At 37.5% G+C, this 12,485-nt stretch overlaps 1 protein-coding gene across 1 annotated transcript; it reads left to right on the top strand.

Moving 5' to 3' along the window:
- Positions 1–230: 230 nt before the first annotated feature.
- On the top strand, positions 231–8,399 carry LOC116258122 (agamous-like MADS-box protein AGL62). Its single transcript, XM_050078767.1, has 7 exons — positions 231–248; positions 323–487; positions 578–1,075; positions 2,865–5,690; positions 6,279–6,403; positions 6,644–6,696; positions 7,330–8,399. The coding sequence occupies exon 7, from the start codon at positions 7,424–7,426 to the stop codon at positions 8,234–8,236; it is 813 nt and encodes a 270-aa protein (XP_049934724.1). The 5' UTR covers positions 231–248; positions 323–487; positions 578–1,075; positions 2,865–5,690; positions 6,279–6,403; positions 6,644–6,696; positions 7,330–7,423; the 3' UTR covers positions 8,237–8,399.
- The last annotated feature ends 4,086 nt before the right edge of the window (positions 8,400–12,485 follow it).

Here is a 12,485-nt window from a genome sequence, read left to right on the forward strand (position 1 = left end):
AAATCGAATTTTTTTTATTTTTTTCAAGCTCGCCGTATTATGCTCAAAAAAAACATCGCCGTCAAAAACTCCAAAACATTATTTGAACCACAATCACCCACCACCTTCAGTTCCACAACCCTATGTGATAATTTTTATCTTGAACTAAATAAACATGGCAACAAAGTACCTTGCACCTTGTTTAAATTGGTAGATTTATAATGAGCAGCGGTGTTTCGGTTAACATGCTTCAGATCATATTTGAAAATGTACGTATATTAGAGTTTTTTTTTTATTAGTTCAAGTAATTTAGCTGATTTGAATAGGCCGATTCACTGAGCAGACAATCCTGCTTATTCATTTAAGAATTTGATTTTCACGACGCCATCGCCATCCATTCCATCTAATTGATACAAAAGATCATTATTATTGAATTTGGAGTTCTGAGAGCAAGTTGACAAGAAAATCTTTCGTACTGAAGAGCAAGGAAATCAAATCCAAATCTCAAGTAATATTTCTTAATCGATTTTTGTCATCCCCACAACATGTTCATTGATTAGGGGAAGCGAGTTACTTTGTTTCCATTTACATGTTTCAGAAACAATTGGACGGACGTGCACAAGTTTTGGCGTTCCCGAGATACGCGGAAAAGGTTTCCGTCGCGTTTTCTTGGTTGGTTTCCATTTTTGGACAACCGTCCAATTTTCTGCCGATTTCGACAACTTTTTGAATGCTTCGCGGGTTAAACAAGAGCGAGAGTTCGCGCTCTGCAATTGACTGGTGCGTGCTCTTCACTCCGTCCCCCCACTCTCTCCTTCTCCTTCTCTCTCCATTCCAAAGGGATCGTCCTGGTGGGTGGGTACTTGGGGTTTCAGGCAGAGGCAAAGCCGGTGGAATGCGACCAATTTTTCTGGCTTCGAGACCCCTTTGCCGTGTTCCTTGGGTTTCCGAATCTGAGAAACCTAATGTGGACTCTCGCAGCAGATGAAGGCCTTTGAAGATCGTCTAATCGCAGTCTTAAACCTTCTCTCGCACCAGACGAATGCTTCATAGCCTGCTCGCCTCCTTGGCAGCCATTCGGAGGGTCTGATTGTAGGTACTGTTCGTTTCTTCTTTTCTTTCCTTCATACCTAAACCGCTGCCCGTTAAATAAGCTCTTCTATTATTCTCTCTCATGTTTCCATCTTATTCGTGTTGTTTTACCACTTTTTTTTTATTGTTCCTTCTTCACCGCTCTCAATCTTGAACGCTTTTGTTTGCTCGCTTTAGAATGCGAATTTTCTTGCCGATGCCTCATTTTCCCCGATTCTCTAAAGTTGCAATAGAGCTTTTTGTGCTCCCGTTAAGTTCCTTCCGCGAACCCATGAATCGATGCTTCACTTGGCTGATTTGTATTCGATTCCTTTTGTTTGTCGTGTATTTCTCCTTTATTTTATAACTTTCATCTGATGTTATTTTCATATTCTTCCATTATTATGTTATTGTGCTGCGGTGTTTTCCATGAACGACATTTAGTTGACTGTTGCTGAAAACCACGCTCGCCTAAGATTTTCTTAGTTTTACCCCTTTTTGTGTCCATATACGTTTTTTCATGGCACGGAATTCCAATTTGGGTTTTGTCTCTGCAATATCTTTGATTGTTATGAGGTGTGGTGGTTGGATGATTGACTTTGGTTACATGATCTTGCAATCAAATGTCTAGATTATGTTGCTTTTCATCTTTTTTATTCTCTTCAGTCTCCATCGCCAAAGCTCGGTTTTACAGGGACTGTTTTTTACTTTTTTATGTTTAAAACTTCTAATTTTGATTGTCACGAGGCATATGGTTCAGTGCCTCTAGGTGGACGAGGTGTATTCTACTTGTTGATGTGAAACCAGATTAGCATGAACTAAGTGTTTACTGCATCAATTATTTCATAATTTTCAAAAGCTTAACATATTCTTCCAAATTTTCAAAACATTTTTGAGTGTTGTTGTTTATAAGTCATAAAATTTCAAACAATTTCAAAACTCTTGAACTACTTGCACTACTTGAAAAATTCTTTTCTCATTTTGCAAAACTCTTGCACTTTTTTAACTTTTTGCAAGAAACATTAACTTTTTTACTAACTCAACAAATTTTATAGAGGATTTTTTCAAAATGTTTAAATGGTTTTAAAATTTATCATCTTTCAAGCTTTGCAACTCCTAACTTTATTTTACAAATGACCTTTTTAAAGAGTGTCATTCAAATGGTACTTTATGTAGATTTTTTCAAATCCAGCTTTCACAGGTTTTATGTACTCAAAACTTTCATGAATAAAATTATGAATTTTCATAATTTTCAAAAGGTTAAAACATTCTTCTAAATTTTTGAAACATTTTTGAATGTTGTTGTTTATAACTCATAAAATTTCAAAACTCTTGAACTACTTGCACTACTTGATTTTTTTTTTCTTTTTGCAAAACCCTTGCACTTTTTTAACTTTTTACAAGAAACATTAACTTTTTGACTAACTCAACATATTTTATAGAGAAATTTTCAAAATTTTTAAATAGTTTTAAAATTTCTCATCTTTTAGGCTTTGCAACCCCCAACTTTATTTTACAAATGGCCTTTTTAAAGAGGGTCATCCAAATGGTACTTTATGTAGATGCTTTCAAACTCAACGTTCACAAGTTTTATATACTCAAACTTTCATGAATAAAATTATGAAATCTTCATAATTTTCAAAAGCTTAACACATTCTTCTAAATTTTCAAAACATTTTTGTAATTTCAAACCATTTCAAAACTCTTGAACTACTGGCACTACTTGAAAGTTTGGAAAATGTGAAAACAAAAAGACTCATGATGTTGGCAAATATGTAAAAGAAAGTAATAACAAATATTCTACCTTGTTTCAGGTTATTATAGTTCCCTGTGGTTTCAATGAAGGTTGTGGCCAAAGAAGAGACAGCGAAGAGACAACTATTCAAAAGGATCTATCAATTGAAGTTTGCTATACTTCATGACAATACTAATATGTTTCAAGTAAATCTTGGGGGACCTAAAATTAAACGAGAAAATATCAAATATGATGTCAAATGTTTAAGTTGTTAGATAATAAAAGTGGAACAGCAGTCAGTGGCTTGGTGGTTTGCTAAAAGGATCGTTTATTTCACTGTGAAATTGGGATGATAATACCATGGATTTTGTGACAGAATTATGAGGTAAAATAATGCTATTTGTGTGACTATTGTGTTCGACTCACCAGGCCTTCTGATTTTCTACAAAGAGCAATCAGTCACTCTCTTGAAATCCTTGTGGATTTGTAATTTGTATGTAAATGAAATTGGTAAACTACATGGTACACAAAATCCATTACTACTGATTAAGATTCACAATTTAATTCTTGACCTGGGGACTACTGCTGAAAGGATTGAACACTAAAGTTAGAAAGACTATGACTTTTAATCCCCAATTGAATGGGTAATTGGAATGAACGATTCAAACTCTAAAAGATATGTTATGAGCATGGCCACTAAAGGAAAAGGTGATTAGGATAAACATATGAAATTGACAGAATGCGCCTATAATAATAGCTCTCATTCTTGTGTGGAGATAACACCAAGTGAAGTTCAGTTTGGAAAACCACATTGAACGCCTTTTTGTGAACTAAATCTAGAGATTATAAGATCGAGAACACCTTAGTCCTAGAAGACTATTCTGACTAAGTGACTAATTGATCAGTAAAAAAGAAAAGGAACTTGATTGTAACTCAAAGCAGACAAGAATTATATGCTAATGACAGATTCAAAGTTTGAGGTACAAGTTCATGTATTTCTGATGATTTTACTGCAAAGGGTGCCTTTCGTACACACTTTGTCTATCATACTCTCGTACCATGATGTTCTAAAATTGCTGTACGTGGACACACTTGCCCGTACCAAGACCCATATCTATGTGACTTAGATTATAATATAAGTGTAAATTGAATTTTTGACTTACTATAAAGGGTAGTTCAGGAATATGTATATATATGTGGTGATAAGCCTGAATTTCAATATAAAATATCAAATTTTATGGTTAGGTACAAGTTGGATGATTGTAGAATGTATATGTATGTGTGTGCACACATACATGCATGTGTGTGTTTATAACAAAAAGGGTATTATTGGAAAAACCAGAAAAAAAATGTGCAGCAGAGGGGTCATGGATGTAAATGGGTGATTTTTGGAATTCTTGTATTAGTTAATGTTGACTATGTTATTCCTTTAAAAGGATACATAATATATATAATTATGCATATATCTAACGTCTATGCACAAAAGGGAGATATGGGAGGGGAGTTGGGTTTGACCCAATGGTCCACACCAACTCAGCTCCACTCACCACCTCCCATGTCTTGTCCAAAATAAAAACAGCTAGAGATGGGAGAGGAAGTCTTACTGGCAGAATGAGGTAGAGGGAGATCAGAGGCTGTGCAAGAGAAAGAGGGAAGGAGAGAGAGAGAGAGAAGGGAGTGAGGCAGAGAGCAGAAGGAATACATGGGAGAAAAAAAAAAAAAAAAGAAAGAGAAGCTGCAACAACTGCAAGTGAAGGGGAAAAAACTCACAGAGGTGGAGGGCAGAGAGAGTATGTGGGTGGCGGAAAAGAAGAAAGAGAAGCAGCAACAACAACAAGTAAAGAGGAAAAAATGGAAGAAGCTCACAGCAGCATCAATAGGAGCAGAGAAGGAGGAGGAGGACAGCAAAGTAAAAACAAAACTACATTAAAAAATATGCACAAGAAATATCCTTATATACAAATCATACAAATACTGTTCACTGCAAAATACATGAAGTTACGAACTTATAGAAATAGTAATGTAAAACAAGATATACAAATATATAAGTGCTCACATACATTCTTACAGCAAGTTCTGTTGCTTTTGTTATTCATGGGTAAAATAGAATGTATTTCTGAACTTTCTGCTGTTGCTACATTCTTCCCAGAAATTCAAGATGCTAATCTTGTGTGGTCCATTGCATGTCTCATGGGTGTGGGTACTGGTGCGATATGGGAATGGTGGTGCAGGTATGGGTACACCAGTTTTAAAATTATGGGTACGGGGTACAGCAGAGCATGAATATAAATATGTACATTATATATATAATAATCTGCAAAAGTTCTCAAATTAAAGAAAGGGGAGAAAAATATAAAATCTAGGTGGAAGGGAAATAAAAAGAAGCGAACAATGAAAATTAAAGCAAAAATTTGAAAAGATAAATTTTTAAGTTTTTAAAATACCGCCGTACCTGCGTCCCGACACGGGTACTTGGCCATAACACACGTACCAGGGTGACATAGGATCCATTCCCTCTGGCAAAAGCAACTTGACCAAAATATTAAAGTTACATGTTTTGTGACTAAGTTAATTCATTCTTTGCTGTTATCTACTAAAGCTATATCACAAAATCCAGACACGAAGTTGTCCTTCTATTGTTTGCAGATTAGTGGCATAAATGGTTGACATAAGCAAATGACTAGCTTAAAAACACTCTGAGTAAATGTCCACGTTGATCTTTTCCTCTCAATTTCTGGTTCTCAATGCATAGGAATGGAACTCATGCACCATAATATTATGGTGAGTGTATTGCACAACTGTATGCCATCTGGTCAAGTTCCTGAATGTTGGTGTAGGTTTTTGACGACAGCCTGACTGGCCCCATGCAATATGCAAAATTGACAAGAAAAAGGGCATCTCAAGAGTATGTTTCTCCTTAATAGATGTGCTTTATCCTTCCAGAGTTAAATGTTCTAGTGTTAATGATGAAAGTGCTGTTTCCTCTACAGCTTCTTTTCTTTTGTAATTTTCTGTTCTCTGCTAGGTTTGTAGTTTGCTTGTTCTGATCCTAATTCATGGGCAGGTTTTAGTTGGGTAAGACTTGTAAACATTGAATTGTCTTTGGTTTTGATTTTGAATCACAATAATCAATTTAATGGTGATTAACTTTCTTGAAATACATTTGCACGTACTTCAAAATGAGAGTAATTCATGCTCACAGGATCTCCATATAAATTTGATTGTCAAAATAAGTATGCCATTTGCACACACATAAGTCATAAACAGACGTGAGATCAGTTGCCATATCTGAAATAGACTCATATATTAAATAGTAGACCCTTCATAATAAATCTGCATACTAATTTCACTAGCTTCCATTTGCTACTCAAGGATCTGCAATTAGTTGTCTTGTACTTAAAAAACTTAATTTGCACTAGGTAATGGAAAACATGTGGCATTGAAACATTTAACTAATATTCCTGCTTCAACTGTCTCAATTTACAACCCCAAGGTGCAAAGGGCTCAGATGAGGTGACCTGCTTCTTGCATTTATGCCTAGGCGATCTTCACATTCATAGTGGCATTACCTTGCAGGGATTTGTCTAATGCAGCTACTTCTTGTATGAAACAAAGCCTGTAAGAGTCCCCATATCATCTCATGATTTGCATATTCTTTTCATCCATTACATTCCTCACTGTCACTGACAATCACCATTACCATTCTTCTGCAATCTAGTTAAACAATGTAAAGGCACAGGAAAAAGAGCAAGCTTCTTTCTTTGCATTTTGAACTTGTGACGGTGGAAGCTTTTTCAGAACCATCAAGTAGCTGGTTTACTCATTGTAATAACATTTTTGTATTGCACATTGATGCAGTAACATCATACATTATCCCTTGAAGGAATGCTGCAATTGTCGTAAACCAAAATGTGAGGTTACTCTCCTCGTTTTTTTTTTAAACCCAAGCCTGGAATTGTTCTTCCAATGCTGGGCCTACAATTCTTTTAAATGACATTCTAATAGCTTTTCTTGTCAGATTTTTCTTTTCACATAAATTGCTACCGATGGTTAGTATCAAACCAATGATGCACCATCTATACGCTGCCTGTCTGACCAACTATGTTATGCATACTTTACTCAGTCTATCAAAAACCAATTCACCATAAACCAATTCAATACTCTTAATGGGTGGATTTATCTGAATGAATCTGGCACAGTTCCAAGATCTATATTTGATGGCTAACCTTGAAAGGCCCGGAATAGGGATGAAATTGAGTTAAAATTGTGGTTGTAGATCTAGATCTTCAATAATTTGCCAGATTACTACATGAAAAATGGGCTCTTTAATCACCAAACATTCGTTAATTTGATTTTTTTTTCCTTGTATCAATCAAACGTTCAAATTAGTAAACTCGGACATTCCATCAGGTAGTTTCAAGAGAGAGAGAATTGACATGCTTTTTGTTTCTTTCTATTTTAACTGCGGAAGAAATCTATAAAGTTTTTGCTGGCCATTACTGTTTGAAGATCAAAGTTTAATTTACATTCCTTCATTTTTGCAGAGTAAGGCAAGGTAGTTCATAGCAACACAGCAGTCGATCGAGTAATCATAAGGATTTCCAAGAAGATTGAATCCTTCAACTCTTCTTAGATCTCATGGAGAAGAAGAATGAAAGGAACAATAATGGTGGGTGCATCAGCAAATCAAGAATGGGGAGGCAGAAGATAGAGATAAAGAAGATAATCAACGAGGAGGCTCGTCAGGTCTGCTTCTCAAAGCGACGAAATGGGCTCATCAAGAAGGCCGGAGAGCTCTGCATTCTCTGTGGTGTTGAGATTGCCATCATCGTCTTCTCTCCCGCCGGCAAGGCCTTCTCCTACGGCGACCCCTCCGTTGATGCTGTCATCAACCGCTTCATCGACCCTTCCTCCCACGTCCCCACCCCTCCCGACGCCCACTATGCGTCTACCATTGATGAGCTCAACCGCCAGAATGACGAGCTCGTCCAACAGATCGAAGTCGAGAAGAAGCGCCGTGTCCTGCTACAAAAGCTGCACCGGAGCGAGGGGTGCGACTTCTGGGACGCCAACATGGAGAACTTCTCGCTCGAGCAGCTTGAGGAGTTGAAGGGCACCCTGGAGGAGATGAGGTTGGCTCTGGCCAAGCACGCCAATGAGCTCACGATGGGAATGGCGGCGATGCATCTACCATCCGCCACCAGTCACCACAACCAATTTCCTCTGCCGTCTCTCCCTCCTCCTCCTTATGCTTCGGCCAGTTACTCCTCTGCTCCTCTGCCATCCAGCTCCTTTCTTGGTGTACACAACGCCAACTCCATGACCATCCCGTTCACTTATAGCAACAACGCTTTCATGGTGTCCTCCTCCAACTCTCACGGAACCATGGCAACCTCCGGCGATTATTTCCTTAGTAACCATGCTGCTGGCTGGCCAGTCTACCCGCTTTAAGGATTTCTCTTACTCTTTAGCCAGACCGGAACATCTAGTGTCCATGCTCCCCATGTTAGATGCAATGTAGAGTCTAGTGCACCTTAGACCATTTTTTATTGTTCATAACTGTTGCTTGATTTATCACATTCTCTCAATAAAATTTGGTATTTGATTTTTTGAACTGATAGTTGCCTCTCGTTGATCAATTGTTTAGAGATTGTATTGAAATTTTCGATGTATATTTATGGCTCCTTCTGCCACCGATTTTTCTTGGCAAGAGGAAAAAATAAAATAAAACAGAAATTAAGTTGCAAAAAAAGGAATACGTGTTACTGTATCTACGCTTTAGTGCAAGAATCGTGAGTTGATAATCTGTTCCATGCACACATTAGTTAATCTACTGAACATTATGGTTTGCGCTTTGCGTGCACCCATTAAAGATCACTTGAGTTCATCATGCGCAATCGCTTTTCCTTTTGATACTCATTTAGATCTGATAACAAAGATATGAGCAGCATGAGATTTATTGTAATTAATTAGTGATTACCACTTAAAAGAACATTAAACTTTGCCTAACTTTCATTTTCTCTCTTGCTACTTCACTTCCCATAGTGAAATGGGTAGTTTTTACATGAAAAAGGAAAGGGTAGCATGTGCATGACACCTACCCCTTGAAGTGGGTAGAAGAACACATGTCATGCACCGGAAGCCATGTACGGTGCAATGGGATGGGCGTAACCAGGGGCGGAGGGAGGGGGGGGGGGGGGGGGGCGCCCGGACCATGGCCTGGGTGAGCTCAGGAAAAAAAAAATTATATTGAAAAAATCAATTTTTTTTAGTTTGGCCCGATCGATCGCTCCTCTTGGTCCGACCTTGGCCATTTTTTTTTTTTTATATTGAAAAAATCAATTTTTTTTAGTTTGGCCCGATTGATCGTTCCTTTTGGTCCGACCTTGGCCCGGCCCGCAAATCGTCTTAGCCCGATCCTACAAAAAATCCTGGCTCCGCCCCTGGGCGTAACCACCTCCAGCATTGAGCAGATGCTGGAATTAATGAGCATATCAAAAGCAAACTAAAATGAAGGAGAAAATCTCAATAGAAGCTCTTTATGTTAGAAGTTTATGGTGCCGTAAATGAAAAATATATTTTGAGTTTAATGATAATAAAAAAGAAATTTTTAGAGCAACGTTGGATGTATGATTTCTATGTAATGCACTATCAACCTATCAACCCTAGGGTCGATGGGTCTGGCCTTTTTGTGGACGTAGGTGATTAAACATGGAACCATGTTAAATTTCAATACTTTATGGCGTAAAAGCAATGCAATATGGCCTCAAGTATAGAATGAGCATTATCAAATGCAAGCCAAAATCAAGAAGAAAAATCTTAATAGAAGATTTTTATGGTAGAAGAACATATATATATATATATATATATATATATATATATATCCATTGACATATTTACCTAAACAAAGAAAATAAAATAAAAACAAGCTATTTCTAGTCAATATGTTTCATAATGGGTCTAAGGGGTTGCCTTGAACAATCCTTCCACTCCTTGGCCACTGGTTAAGGAGGCCATATCGGGCCCCATGCTTTGTTGGCAACGGTTTGAGGCTATCGTGACTATACAAAGTAAGTTCTATTTTTTGCAATACGGCTAATGTAGACCAGAAAATTTTGGCCCAAAAAAAAGAAAGAAATTAATCTCAAAAGATGTATATGGTAATGCAATATTGTCCCTAGTTACTTTCAATCTTTATGTGCATAGTGATGCTTAATATATGAATTTTTCACTCCGGATCAATTATACCTACAACATTTTAAGAGTATCTTCTCAGGATGTATTTTTTATATGTAGATTAGGAATCAAATTGAACTGTCACATCCAAAATATCCTAAAATAACATCATTTGGCATCATCTTTTATAGATACAATCTTTTAAAATGTCACATTTTCCCAAAATAATAATGCAATAGAAGCAGTATTTCTCACATTTGGCATTAAACAATTTCATTACAAATTGTCCTGAAAAAGAAGGACATCTTCACCCCAAGATGTATTCTAAGAGATCACAAGGATATATAGAGGCCCTATTGATAGCTTCGACCAATCCAATTTTTAGCGAGAGAGAGAGAGAGCTTTATCTCATGTCGCCCCTGTTATGAATGAAAACCACTGCACCGCATCCCAGTTAATTTCCAAGTAGTATCAAGCATGTCAGTGTCTCTATTATATATCGTTCTTCTTCTTCTTCTTGTTTTTGTTCTTCTTCTTGTATAATGAATTCTTTGGTTCTTTGCTCTTCTTGAAGTTATTCCTCACTAACACAGTCTTTTGTCTTGGTGTTTCTCTTCATGGGTTTCAGTTATGTGAACAAAAATCTGTTTAAAGTGCATAGTTATACAAATTTAAATTTTTAAAGGGTAAAAAGAAAATGCAGACGAGAAAGATTTCCTTGAAGTGGGTTGTGGTCAAATGCCCACACACTACCCACAGCTGCTCCTCCCTGGGTTGAGACACCTCTAGATGGCAAACAACTACATGAGTTGGGTAAGAAACGCTCTTCTGTTTATATATATATATATATATATATGACACTCTTTATATAAAACACTCTATGGCAGTGAACAGTACACTTTCCGAATGTCTGCATTGAACAAAAACTAGAGTAAGCTAGAGCAACTCAAGATAATCCAAAAATTCGATCTTTCAGAAGAGAAACCATTTAATGAACAAAAAAAAGATGCAATAAATCAATAAAAAACGATCAGATCCAAATCATCCACGTCAAATCAGCGTATAAACTCGTCGAGGCAAGAGAGGGTCAACCAAACCTTTGTATAATTCAGTTGAACGAGGTGCCGGGAGAAAAACGAGATGTTCTCGAGGACAAACCCGTGAATCGAAATGGGAAAAAAACCCTACAAGGAGGAGATGTTGGACGAGAGGAAAGAGAAGAGAAAAGCGGAGCAGAGACTGAGAAGGGCGGGTTAGGTGGATCCTTACGTAGGGGATCGCAGCAAACAACAGCTTTAACCGGAGGCAAGGGTTGGAGATCGGCTTAACCGTCGTTAATCCTTTCGGTGTGTGAGTTGAGGCCCTCAATGGGTTCGAACCCGCACCTCGGATTAAGCTGTCGTTTGCTGCGATCCCCTATATAAGGAATCCACTTCACCCGTCTTGTTCAGTCTTTGCTCATCTTTTCTCTTCTCTTTTCTCTTGTCCAGCATCTTTTCTCTTCTCTTTTCTCTTGTCCAGCATTTCTTCCTTTTAGGGTTTTTTTCCCCATTTCGATTCGCGGGTTCGTCCTCGCCAACATCTGGTTTTTCTACGGGCACGTCGTTCGGACCAATTTATACAAAGGTTTGGTTGACCCTCTCTTGCGTCGAGGAGTTTATACGCTGATTTGACGTTGATCTGATCTTTTTGATTGATTTATGTGCTTTTTTTTTTTGTTCATTAAATGCTTTCTCTTGTGAAAGATCCAATTTTTGGATGATTTTTGGTGTTGTTAGCGCACTTAAATGCATGCCTTTGAAATTATACTATAATTATTCAAATGGCCTCTCTCTTGACAACATCACCCGATTAACTTTAAGCTAATGACTATCATGTTCTTGCTCCTAATAATTAACTCTTTATTCCCACAGATAAGAGCACCAACTTTTCATCCAGATTAAATATATTTACTCTACCACTGGTAAATTAATCAGTTATTCGCAGAAAAACCTGTTCTTTCCGCTATATATATATAATATATATATATGACACTCTTTGTATATAACATCTATAGCAGTGAACAGTACACTTTCTTAATGTCTGCATTGAGAACCAGTAGCAAGAACAAAAACTTGAGTAGGGTAGAGCATCTAACCGCTCAACTCGAGATCCCATGGCAACCGTGTACTGTAATCCAAGTGGAAGAAATCAAATGCATGCTTAGGCCTCTCCCTAGCTTATGCCCATTGTCTACTCTGTTGTGTTCATTCAAATGGTCTCTCTCTTTGTAACTAATGAACAATCTCTTCTGCAAGTATGTTCCATATTGAAGTATACGTGGATGCAGTGGACGTCATGACTGCTCCATGTACAGCAAAAGAAGGAGGCCATTTGAGTGAACACGACGTAGACGATGGTGCCAAGCCAGATAATGAGGAGTCTGAGCATGCATTTGACTTTCTTCCACTTGAAAACCATACACAGTTGCCATGGATTTCGACTTGAGTGGTCAGATACTTCAATTTTCTGCTTTTAAAAGGAA

This window comes from Nymphaea colorata, chromosome 7, assembly GCF_008831285.2.
Source record: "Nymphaea colorata isolate Beijing-Zhang1983 chromosome 7, ASM883128v2, whole genome shotgun sequence".
In the NCBI taxonomy this organism is placed as follows: Eukaryota; Viridiplantae; Streptophyta; class Magnoliopsida; order Nymphaeales; family Nymphaeaceae; genus Nymphaea; species Nymphaea colorata.